Source organism: Lates calcarifer, linkage group LG6, assembly GCF_001640805.2.
Source record: "Lates calcarifer isolate ASB-BC8 linkage group LG6, TLL_Latcal_v3, whole genome shotgun sequence".
NCBI classification, from domain to species: Eukaryota; Metazoa; Chordata; class Actinopteri; family Centropomidae; genus Lates; species Lates calcarifer.
In genome coordinates, this window is record NC_066838.1 from 5,707,321 (window position 1) to 5,720,044 (window position 12,724).

General features: G+C 39.4%; 1 protein-coding gene across 1 annotated transcript; it reads right to left on the reverse strand.

Annotated features, from left to right (window-relative positions):
- Positions 1 to 1,725: 1,725 nt before the first annotated feature.
- chrna4b (cholinergic receptor, nicotinic, alpha 4b) lies at positions 1,726 to 12,266 on the reverse strand. The gene is made up of 6 exons (XM_018675282.2): positions 11,889 to 12,266; positions 8,952 to 9,103; positions 7,979 to 8,023; positions 7,782 to 7,891; positions 4,555 to 5,989; positions 1,726 to 3,160 (listed from the first exon to the last, which is right to left on the reverse strand). Exons 1-6 carry the CDS (start codon positions 11,938 to 11,940, stop codon positions 3,035 to 3,037), a joined length of 1,920 nt encoding a protein of 639 aa, XP_018530798.1. The 5' UTR covers positions 11,941 to 12,266; the 3' UTR covers positions 1,726 to 3,034.
- Positions 12,267 to 12,724: the final 458 nt, after the last annotated feature.

The window sequence follows — 12,724 nt, forward strand, 5'->3', positions numbered from 1 at the left end:
AAATAAGTTTGTAGTTTCATGAAGACCATTCCAATTTAATTTCAGAATTCAATTGACAATATACTACAGTATTGAGTATCCAATGAAAATTGGAAGGCCAAATGGAAATTAATATCCGTTCATGTAAGAATCTGTGAATACAGACAAAGGACTAACTTAAGCTTGTGCTACTTTGTATTTCAGGCTATGATCCCTCCTTTTCTCTGCAGATTATTCATTCAAATCAGTGAATAAAGACACAGCACTGTAGGTATTTCACCTTGTTAAGAGTGCCATGCTATGCTAAATTGCAGTTTTCTCCTGTCTGTGATTTTACATAATGATCAGTGGTTGGTCTTCTGCTGAGCTAGTGGAAATACAATAGTTTGTTGGCTGAGGTCAAAATTGAGGTCATCACTTTGGGCATTCAGGTGTAACGTTAGATGCTTTTAAGCCTAATCAAATCTGAGGTTTTACTGGAGTGGAACGACAGGATGCAGATATATGGGAACAGGATTAAAGTGGAATAGAGCTGATAACTTGCTGGTGCTTTGGTGGATACATTTACGATTCAAAGAGGTTACGCAAATGATTGGACAGTGCACTCCTTTCTGTACTTTTTGTTTGACAGAATATTATATTTTAATAAGAAAGATGGACTTTCTAGACTCAAGGAAAATAAAACATTGTTTTATGACTACAAAACATGCTCAAATTACAGATCAGGAAAAATTTAATCTCTTCATTTTCCACTGGAGGTCATTAGTGGAACTGGACTGGAGAAATTGAAAATATAACCCTGACATACAAGTTTCATCATTGTAGTTTGATTGATTTTATACTCTGTCCATTCAATGATACACTTGTCACTATACTCATTATTTATTTTATAAATGTATGTACTTCGTATACATTTACAGCTTAATCAAGATTTCAAGATCAAGATAATTAAGTAATCTGTAAGAGACCACTTTTTAGAACAATAATGCAAATTTTAAAAGGTGTGGCTTTATTTTATTATACATAAAACTGAATGAAAACAGAAAAAGGAACATATAATTGCTTAAGTGGGACAAAGAAACCCAGGGAGGCTTTCACATCCCACACAAAAATTGATTTCCAGAACAGGCACAGGTGAATTTGGCACAAAAACAAAGAAACCAAATCTCAGTACAGTGCCAAATGGTATAAAAGAACTGCAACAAAAGTTACTATATTAAAGTAAAGCATTTAAAATAAAAATATCAAGTTTTCCACTTCGATAAATACTTCATGTACATATCAGACAAAAAAGATCTATAATTTTTTTCTTGTATATTCTGGTTGAGCTGCTCTGAGTGTGTAAAGGGCTGTAACATGAAACAAACTTACAAATTACTCAGTCTTTTTTAGTACAAACAGTTAGTTAAAACATTTCTTCCTGTAACTTAATCACTTCCTTGTGGTAATGAGTCAGCTATGTTTTTTCAATGTCAAAAAAATGGATACCTTGGTGACTGGAGTATTACACTAAAGGTGTTATTAAGATTTCCCATAAACACTTTTGCTTCTTCTCATCGCTCTAGGTGTGTTTCTCCTTTGTTTCACTGAAGATGATTAACATTCAGAATGACTCCATCATCAGCCTCTCTCTCCCCCTAGACCTTCAACTCTCTTTTTGATTTGCACTACAAAAGCCATTAGATTTCTTGTCAGAACTGACTGCATGACACACAGTGTAAAATACAGTGTATGTATTTCTTAGTTATAATAATGGTGCAAATGTTAAAAACATTAATGTGCTAGTTGTTTATTGATGATCATCTTTAACTTTAAATAGCCTGAAAAAAATCATCCATCCATCCATTATCTATACTGCTTATCTGTAAGGGTCGTGGGGGGCTGGAGCCTATCCCAGTTGTCATTGGGTGAGAGGTGGGGTACACCCTGTACGGATTGCCAGTCCATGACAGGGCCAACATATATAGACAAACAACCGCTCACACTCACATTCACACCTACGGGTAATTTAGAGTCACCAAATAACATGCATGTCTTTGGACTGTGGGAGGAAGCCAAAGTACCCAGAGAGAACCCACACAGGCACAGAGAGAACATGCAAACTCCACAAAGAAAAGCCCAGACAAAACAATAAATAAATAAATAAAAATAAATAAATGAAAATAAAAAAATAATAAAATGAGAACCAGGCCAACCACCCCACTCCTATTTTATTCATTTATCAAGCAATAGTTACAAAAGAACTAAATGTGTCCTTGCCTTTTCTAGGTGGCTCAGGTTGAGAGGAGGGCTGTGCACCAACGTGCTGTGTTAGTAACAAAGAGAATGGCTGAGAGAAATATTGAATAAATGTGTTTATTTAACTGCTAGGATTAGAAAATCACAGAGCTGTATGTGTCCTTGCCTCAGCAGTGACCCTTGAAAAACGTGTTACACACGAACACACACACACACACGAACACACACACACACACGAACACACACCTCCTTCCCAGAAATCCTTCCCAGCACTGAATTCTGAAAAATCAGGTTGCACAGAAACATGATCATTTAATGAACATTTGGTGAGCGCACCGCACTGTCACCTGTGCTATTTTCAAGATACTATAACACTGATATTGTTGGAATGTTAAAACTGAGATTAAAACCAAACTTTATGCAGTCTTACTGGTAGCTCACAATGCCTCGGTCTTTCTGTTGTGTTATCCACTGTTGTGTTATAAATAGGATAAAGTCTGTTCTTCACTGTTTTCCACAAAGGTGACAGCTTGAGCGATATGGCTCGATGTCAAAATGGAGTGGTGCGGACGGATATTTTTGCTGTTGGCCTTTTGCCCTCATAAAGAATTTATATGCCCACTGGAATCAATGATAGATAGTTCATCTCATTTCTCCATGAGTAACCTTTTGATAACCCAGGGCAAGAGCAAGGAGAGTGACTTGTAGTTCCTTTGAAAAGTAGAAAATAAAAAGATAGATAAAACTTTTTATACAATAGAGGAAAAGACGTTCTCCTGTCAGTGTTATTGACTTTCCTTTCCTTGATGGTGAGATTCTAGATCATTCCAGCCAGCCAAGGAGGAAGAAAGAGTCCCACAGATCCCAGTATGCAGACCAGTACAAACATCCAGAGGAATATCCTGTCAATGACCATGGCCACATACTTCCAGTCCTCCTTCACCTAGCAGAGAGGAGAAACAGGAGAGAGGGACATTTCAAATTTCACACCACACCACCTTTCTTTTTACCAGCTGTCAGTTTTCACCCTTGATTGATTTCTCTCAAGTGGCTGATTTTTTCATTATGAGGCAGCTATCTCCTAAATGTCAGTCAATCCTTACTTGTCTCTCTTATGAAAAATTCAAGTTCAAATTCATCTGAGGTCCCTTTCTTTCAAAGGCAGGCGTTTTCTGGCTAGAGACAGACAGTGCATTGTAGTACTGACAATGACTGATGTCAGTGAATGAATAACTTCCACCAGGTTTTAGGTTAATTGTAGATATTTTTGAATTCCTCCTCCCATTTCACAGAGACAGACCTCTTTTTTTCCAGAGACTCAGCAACTAATACTGAATCAGTGCTTAAAAATGTTCCCAGTCAAGGTATATTTTCATTTCAAAGAAGTAAGAGTCATATAGCTTTTTTTTTTTTACCTGTTACACAGTAACATCTCAGTAAATTGTCACTTGTCTGATGGTTATTTGTTCTAGAAAACTTTTAATTAAGCTATATAAGCATTCATATGTGTAACTCTTCACATTTAAGTGCACATAATTAAAGATAAAAGGTCTGAGCCATAAAGTGCTCTTTTATCATCAGAAAAACCTGTTTACTCTTATTGTTGCTGTGACATTAATATAATTTTCCCACTCTCTTGTTTTTGTTATCAAAAGAGCAGAGTGACTTGTTTCTTAGATTAAATGTGGGAGCAGTATATCAAGATGTAAACTCAGCAGTAGACTCAAATAAAACACTGACAGAAAGTCTTATATCGACACTAATGTACAGTGGCTGAGCTGCCACATTTCTGCCATGATATAAAAATATAGGATCTTTCTTAAGTGTTCCCATGTTTCGTTGTGCAATATCTGAAGTTTTTAAGGAATGATTCAGCCCTAATCTAACACTAGATTATAAAACTTTCCAAAAAAAAAAAAGTGCCCCTGCTGCCTCACTTGAATAAAGCCTTTTGAAGTTGGATGCAAATGAAGTTAATGTTAGAGAGTGATTGTTTTTTACAGTTAGGAGCACCCCCTGTTGGTTAACAAAGGATAGCTTGTTGTGCTTGAACACTGAGAATTTTGAATTTGAACAGATGATTACAGACCAAATATTTCATTTTGCCACACTCAAACTGCAGTTTGAATTTCAAATAATAATGACAGCACTATTGCATGTGCTGAAGGAATTTTAATTTTACCCAGAAATACTAAAAGAAAAAAAACTCACTGAGTAATAAGAGCTCCTTGTGTTTTTTTTGAGTATTAATAATTGAGTATTTCATGAACAATTAAAAATAGTTGTTTAATTTCCAAGGCTTTACTGGTTACTCAAATAATATTTCTGTCAACTCACTGAAAAGTCTGCATCCTCTGCCCTGAGATGATCAGCAATGTACTGAACTCCCTCTATGGCCCGTTGCATAGCTGGGGAAATAGTTGGAACCATGATGTCCTGCTGAGTACTCGCATCTTTAGTGGCTTCTGCTGTGAGGGTTTCTGTAGGGGTCTGTAGGGCTTGTTTTTTCACCCTCCCTGTGATCCCCATGACCCCACGCCCTTCATCATGCAGACAGCAGTACTGGAAGCTGCGGGAGCGACACCGATGCCCAGCTCTCTGAGGAAGCTCCTTCTGTTGGTCACACATTTGTTCTACACTGTGGGAGCGGCCGTTTGGGGCCAGTGTATTTGGTTCTTCCCTGGACAGACTGCGAAGCGGGCAGAGTGGCAAAGATGGGGGCAAGGACAACTGGGAAGAGGACGAGGCTGCTGAGTTGTGTCCACGTAGGGGTTGTTTGTCTGAGAGAACTGAATACTGACCGGATGTGGACCGGCTGAAAATGTTGGCCTTCAGTGGGTGATCTCCCTCAGTGTGGTCCTCAAGAGGGGAAGATGGTGGAGAAGGTGAGCACACAAGAATGCTTGGACTGTCAGACGGTGTCTTTGGGAGTGTATTCTCTAGTTGTGCCATTTGTCTCAATTCTGTCTCTAACCCCATCCAAAAAGCTTGTGAGTTGCCTGTTGCAGATATCGTGGCTGGACGGTGCATCATCTCAATAAGCTTCTTGCAGTGCTGCTTTGCTGTGCCTGGCGGACGCTTCATGAAGAGAACTCGAGGCACCAAGTCCAGGAATACTCTCCGCACCCAGTGAGGCATGCCATGGGTTTGTGGCGAGCGGTGATGTACATTTAACACAAAGACAGTAATTATGATGGAGAGCGTGACAAAGACCATGGTGAACAGCAGGTATTCACCAATCAGTGGAATCACCAGCGATGTAGACGGTATGATCTCTGTGATCAGCAGGAGGAACACTGTTAGAGACAGTAACACTGAGATACACAAGGTAATCTTCTCTCCACATTGCGATGGCAAATAAAACACCAGCACTGTCAAACATGAGATAAGCAGGCAAGGGATAATAAGGTTAATAGTGTAGAACAACGGAAGCCTTCGGATGATGAAGTAGTAAGTGATGTCGGCATAGATCTCTGTGCAGCACTCATACTTTTTGGTATTGTACTTGCCCACAGCATTCATGATAACCCACTCGCCACTCTCCCAGTAGTCCATCTGGTCCACGTCACTGTCCATGCTGATCAGATCAATCTTGGCACGATCATAGGTCCACGAGCCAAACTTCATCTTGCAGCTTTGCTGGTCAAAAGGAAAAAAGGTAACATCTATGCTGCATGAAGACTTATAAATTGCTGGTGGCATCCACTTTATCCGACCATCGTGGAACAGATGAGCTTTCGTGAGGTGAGTTACCGCAAAGTCACCATCAGCGCTGCAGATGAGAAAGGTGGAAACTCATTTATCAAATGTATTTACATTTTTGCTTTGTTTAAGACTTCAATTCTGGGTGATTTCGTCAGGCTATTAAACTATGTCGACTCATCAAGGTCCACTTTCTAGCTTTTTTTTTTTTTTTTTTTTTTTGGAGCCTCCAACTCACAGTTGTCTTCAGCAGATGGAGTTTGAATTGTCATGGAGACACCTTGTTGTTCTCAGTTAAAAGCTCCATAAAAAGCCAGTAAATGGAGTTTGATTTAATAAAAAAAATTTATAAAAATCAGAACCATTTTAACAGAAGGACATCATTGGAGAATTATTCACTGATATTTTTTTTTCTTTCCCTCCATCATTTACCTCTACATGCTAAAATTCTTCAAAGAAACATTTTTTGTTAATATATGTATGCTGATGATGCCCACATTTAAATGCCTTTATCACCAAGCAAGTAAAAGATAGTATGCAGCAGCATTTCCTATGAATAAATAATGATACAACCAAAGTAACTGTTTTTGGTGTGACAGAGGAAATACTGGAAGTCAGTGTCTAATTAGTTTCACTGAAAACTTGCAGCAGTGACAGCTATCCTCTCTCTCTTTCCTCCTCTGTCTCTACTTAATCTGATTAATCTGATCTCTGTTGTGCATCCTTAACCTCTTAAATCATTCCAACCCTGTCATAATACACCTGAGCACCACCCATTACTTCCTGCCTCAGCATCATTACTTCCTGACCCAGTCATCTACCCACCTAGCTGCAGTTAGCTTCAGGACATAAGAGAACAGGCTCTGTACTACATCATCTGTCCTCATTCTGTATGTTCCCCTTTAGGCTGATCCAGTATTACAATTAAGTCAACCTACAGCAAATTGTAGTGTAGTCATAGATGCTGACATAAATTATTCATGTCCAAACATGACACTAGTAAGTTCGAAGCTATTCTAAAAAGCTGTCAGACATCTGCAGCTCACTGTTCAAGTCTAAGACAGCTGAGCATATCACTTCACCTCTCAAATCTCTGCACTGGCTTCCAGTCTAAGAATTGATTTTTTCTTTCAGTCAAAGAATTGATTTTAAAGTTCTGCTACTCATTTTCTAAATCAGAAAATGGTGTAGGATCAAAATATCTCTCTGATCTTTGTTTTTCTCTTTATATGCAGTTTCATTCATTTCATGTTATTTTGCTGTTTTAGTCTCAAAGTTTTATCAAGAGACCTTTGAAACACCCTGTGGATGAAATGTGCTTTACAAATAAAAATTGCCATGTCACGCCTTCCCGTCTAACTTCCAACAAATAAATAACTTAGCCACAGATATTTCATCAAACAATCATGTCTGTATAATGGTGTGAATTTGACAGGTGCTAATTCTGCTGTGCCAGTATACATTTTTCCGCATGAGCCAATTTCCTTTATTTAGAGTGAAATAAATACACATTTACTTGAGGCACTCACACTGGCTGTATTTTATCTGAGACCCTTTGAAACACATCCAATTACATTTCATCTTCTAATTCCCTGCCTAATGTATTGCTTGGTACAATGTACCAAGCTTTGTTTTGGAACCAAATCCATTAAGGCTGACCTTGTTCACATTTATTTCAACTAAATTACTTTAGGACATTGGCACAGGACGAGATGTTTGGCACAACAACAGAATCTTCATGTTTTCCCCCCAGTCATACCATCTGTAGGAATTAAATCATTAGAATCTGAACCTTAGTTGCCCTAAAATTATTTTTGCCTTGAAAATGGCTACATTTAAGAGCTCTTGATACAGATCCTCACTTGTTGTAGAGGACAATGTCGGGCCTCCAGATGATCTCTGAAGGAATACGGATGGAGGTGACATTTTCGTATTTCTCCGGGTTCCAGCGGAGCTTGTAATCATTCCATTCCTGTAGGGGAACATTAATCATATTCACACTGCAGCTCCACATTGGACTGTATCTTTAGCATGCGTTTCACCTCTCTTCATTACATACTTGCTTGACCCAGACATTTGTAGTCATCATCTGATTCTTCTCATCCTTCAACAGAAGAGAAAATTATTGTGTGAATTGTTCTCTATGAAAATCTGAACTTTATAATTTCTCTGAACATCTAATTTCCTAGGGATTTTTTTTCCAAAGTTGCCATATGTACTCATGAATCAGTTATTGAACAAATCAACATACATACCATACATTTATAAAGACAGATTAGTTGCACAATACACCAGGATAAAATATTAGTGCTTCATGAAAAAAAAAAAAAAAAAAACCTCCCTCACTGTACTATATCCATTGCTTTGCTGGCAAGTTGCTTTCTCCAGCTCTTCCCCAGCAACATCTAAGACGCAGCAGTCAGTGAAAACTCTCTGTAGGAGAAGACAACTTCACCCAGAGCTGACTCTCGGTACCAGGCATGTGAAGCAAGCACTGTCACCTAATTGTGTGTCAAAAACCTGGAGAATCATCCCCACAGCAATGCAGGCTGCACATACTCAGTATTAAAGCCACACCAGGCAACTTTGCAGTTAGAGGTGTTATAACACAACAGAAACCCTGCAATGTAATTTGTGTAAAATGTATGTTTAGAGTCTGTAATGCAAAGACACCTTTGTAATTCTGAGGAGACCAGCTGTGTCTGAATTTCTTTTTAGGAGACAGTTTTGAATATTTTCTGCTAGGATTCATGACAACTGAATTTCATTTGGGAAAATAATTCAATCTCTCTTGTTGTGGTTTCATTTCCGCTGATAAGTGATCTGTAGATAAATTTATCTCTCTTGCCTGATGTAGCTTTGAGCTGGTGGCTATTGTGATCATAATGAATATCCATCCATCCATCTATCCATTATCTATACCACTTCTCCATTAAGGGTCACGGGGGGCTGGAGCCTAATAATGAATGTAATACATCTATAATATGTATAATATGTTGCTGCTGCTGGTGAGGCTGTGAGGTTTTACTCACCACATCAATAAGCTGTGCAATAGACAGTCCAAAGTGAACCAGCACGGTGTCTGAAGTGTTTTCTACAGGCCGGGAAAGCTTATTGTAATGTGCAAACAGATCCTGGAGCAGCCTCTCTTCAGCATGGGCACGAGGTCCAACTTGGGAACAAACTGGGAGAGGAAGAAAAAATTGGACGAAAATAAAAGAGGCTCAGACGCTGTCTTTTTTAACCTCTTTGTGTCATCAATGCCTGTTAAGAAGTTTAAAACAGGACATATGGACTTTGTTTCAGACTGCATATACATTACATCAGTTGCTTTTGTGCAAACCTTGCAGTGACCTTCTGTGTCCCTATAACAAGCCTTTCTTTTGCACATGTACATATAAAATAGCAAATATGATTTCAAATGAATATTATTAATGTTGAATATATTCCACCATCCACAATACACTCATCTAAAATGGATTTAGCTGATGCGGCCGTGGCACCATAAAGAATCCACTCTTGTAGATACAGAGTGTAATCTAAAAGGAGGGTGACCTCTATTATACAGGTGGCGTATGGTTACATGAGGCTGTATTTGAGAGATGAGACTAACGGGGGTGGGGGGTGGGGGGGAATAGAGATGAGAGAAGTAAAAAGAGAAAGGATGAATCTGAATCTGAGGACATCCGTTGTGCCTCTGAACAGAGACGTGCTGATGGAGCAATCTGTCCAGACGTCTCCTCCCTCCCTTGTCCCCTCAGCTCCTCTCGCCCTCTCTGCCTCCGTCTCTCTCTGCCATGGATGCTCTGATGGAGCATCACCATCACCCCCCAACTACCCCACCTTCCTTTTTAGAATCATCTCACATAGTACTGAGGATGACCTAACAAGGTCTGGGAACAATTAAAGAGACGTGGATCGTCCCAAGGCCGGTACAGAACAATGTCCTTTGTATTTCAATTCTTTTTTCATATTCAATTAGATTTTTTTCTATTTCGGACATTGTGCATCTGTGCAGATAATACACTGGCACAGCAATACATCATAGGCTGTGATTTATCTAACAGGCCTAACTGATATTTCATTATGCCTGGCACTCCTGCATAATGTCTTTCTTGCAGGTGGAGCATTATACTGTATATATTGTTCATTGCTTATTGCTCAAAATATTAATTGTACAGGAGCTAGAGGGTGTTTTTTTATTACCTTGTTATAACTTGAGTCAAGTGATTGCACAGGAAGGAAAAGTTTAATTATTTTTGTTTCAAGAGTGCTGCTTCTATCTATCCATTTATCTATCTATACAAGACAACGATGCTCTGCTGTTCAAACTTGTATTCTTAAAACAGGGACACAGGTGTTGTTATGCTGCTGGCCTCCCTCTCAGGTCCTCTCACCCACTCAATCAAAGCTGATGGGCTGTCCCTCAGTTGGCTGAAAACTGGCATCCACGATTTTTAAAGGCTTGGGATCAATATCTTATTAAATGGATATAGTTTCTTTGTTCTTCGCACGTCCTCTCTTCCTGTTTCCACCTGAATCTGTTTGACATGTCCAGACACTCAACAACCTTGAGGTGTCTCTCTTTTTCAATGAGAGAAACTTACACAGATACCTTTGTTTCATCACATCGGCTCAGAGCGATAACAATTCAATGCAGGTGATACTGAATAAAAAGGGATGCTCCAATAGATTCTAAAGCAGCAGCCTGGCAACTAATGGGTTTAGGTGGGGGAGCTCACAGGGTGTCCTGACTTTGACAATGAGTGGGTCAGAGCAGAGATGTGTGCAGGACACAGTAGCTGGATAACTGTTGGATGAGCTCTGTACTGTGTGTTTTACAGGGCACCATAAAAACCACTGGTGCAGACTGTGGTGTTACTACCTAGAATGAAGAACGTTCCCTTTTCCTGCAGAAATTTTCCGTCCTACTTGACTGTCATATCATTACTTTCCTTTTTGTGAGGCTATCCAGTTTTTCTTCATTAAATCATGCCATTCTCCTTATTGCTTTCCACTGCTGGTCTACCAGTATGCTCTCACCATTTATTTATGCAGACATTAAAAATCAAACAAGATGAATGTGTGCATTTGTATGATGTGTGAGGTTTATTTGCAGGTCTTTTCAGTTTTGTAAAGCACAAGCCAAACAGTTTCATCCTGGTTAGTTATATAGTTGTATCAGAGCTATTGGACCCAGTTCTGTCCTCATTTGATCAATGCACTCTCAAAGGCCAATAATGCATGAGCAGCAAATATCACTTTTTTCTTTACAGTGAAAGCAAGTACTGCTCTGAACTAGGCAGATAAAGCTTGTTACCAGGTCACTAAGCAACTGAGGCAGTTATCCAATGAAACTACAGAAAACAACTTTGTGTGTGTGTGTGTGTCCTGAAGGTTGTTTTTTTTTTTTTTTTTTATTATCAGTGATTGTATTACTCATCTTGTCAGATTAGGCTTCAGTGAAAATCTTTGCCTTTTTAATGAATAATGGGACTGAAGCTTTATTAGGGAGTGTGCAAAAGTGATTTGGGTAGAATGGAGAGCGGAGTCATATTTTATTTATGAAAAAGCAACACCCTCCAACTATCTTTCTAATATTTCCCCTCACTTCAAAAAACTGCAACACCCTACCAACCAAATACTCATAGTTATATATTTTTGGTATAAAACAGAATAGTGAAAACAGAGTCATTCTCTATTTTTGAGTAAAGAGTAAAGGCACCAACTTTTATCTGTGCTGATGGACTTGAGTGCATTTTCTCCTCAGAATGAATAAAAAATATACAATTGAGATATTAAAAATTAAACACCTTCCCCTGCTCTGCAAAAAACGTGAAAATAAGAAAACAACACATTACCCTTTCCCTTTTCTGATCTCCCACTAATAATTTTCATACAGTCCCTTATGTTGATAAAGAAAATGAGATATGAAGCAACTGTAACTGACAAGAAGGGAAATGATTTACCTTGTGGAGGAAGAGTGAAGAAAAGTAAGCTTAAACATTTGTATATATCCATAGCGCCTCCAGTGGTCTCCAACTCTTATGAGTGAACTCCCCTCAACTTCTACTGCACTTCAGACCTGGTGCTCAGTCATCACCAGAACTGATCAGACCTGTGAAGTCTGTCCTGTAACAGCAAGTCTTCAGGAGGTTTAGTTCAAGTTAAACAGCCAGATGGAGAGGTCATGTCAGTCCATGTCAGCCTCGGGCCTGAAGCTTCACCCTGTTACATCCATCCATGTCGTCACCTGCTCTTCTGTTCTATCTGGGTGTCAGGATGAAGGACCTCAGACCTGTAGTATAGTTTTCCTGATCCAACACTTGAAAGTCCCTCCACGCTCCACTGGAATCCTTCATCCAAGTGTGGCTTATCCCTCTCTTCTCCACCCTCCCTGTCTACATTACTCCCTCCCTCGCTTCTCATCTCTCCGCCTCCTCACCTCATCTCCCTCTCTCTCTCTCTCTCACACACGCTCACAAACACACACACACACACACACATCTCATTTCTCTCTTTGCATTCTCTCTTTCCCTCCCACTTATTTTCCTTTCTCCCTGTTCCAGTTTTCTGTCTCTCCCTGACTTTTTACCATACAAAAAAACAGTCAACTTTTTTGTCAGTGAACGTGTGTGTGTGTGTGTGTGTGTGCGCGCGTGTGTGTGTGAGGGAGGGAGGGAGAGAGAGAGAGAGAGGGAAAGAGAGACTGTATCTGTTGAGATTTTCTTACCAGTATACAGTATACAGCATACATGAGCAGTGCTGTGTGTGTTTCTGAGTGTGTGTTTTTGCAGACCACTTA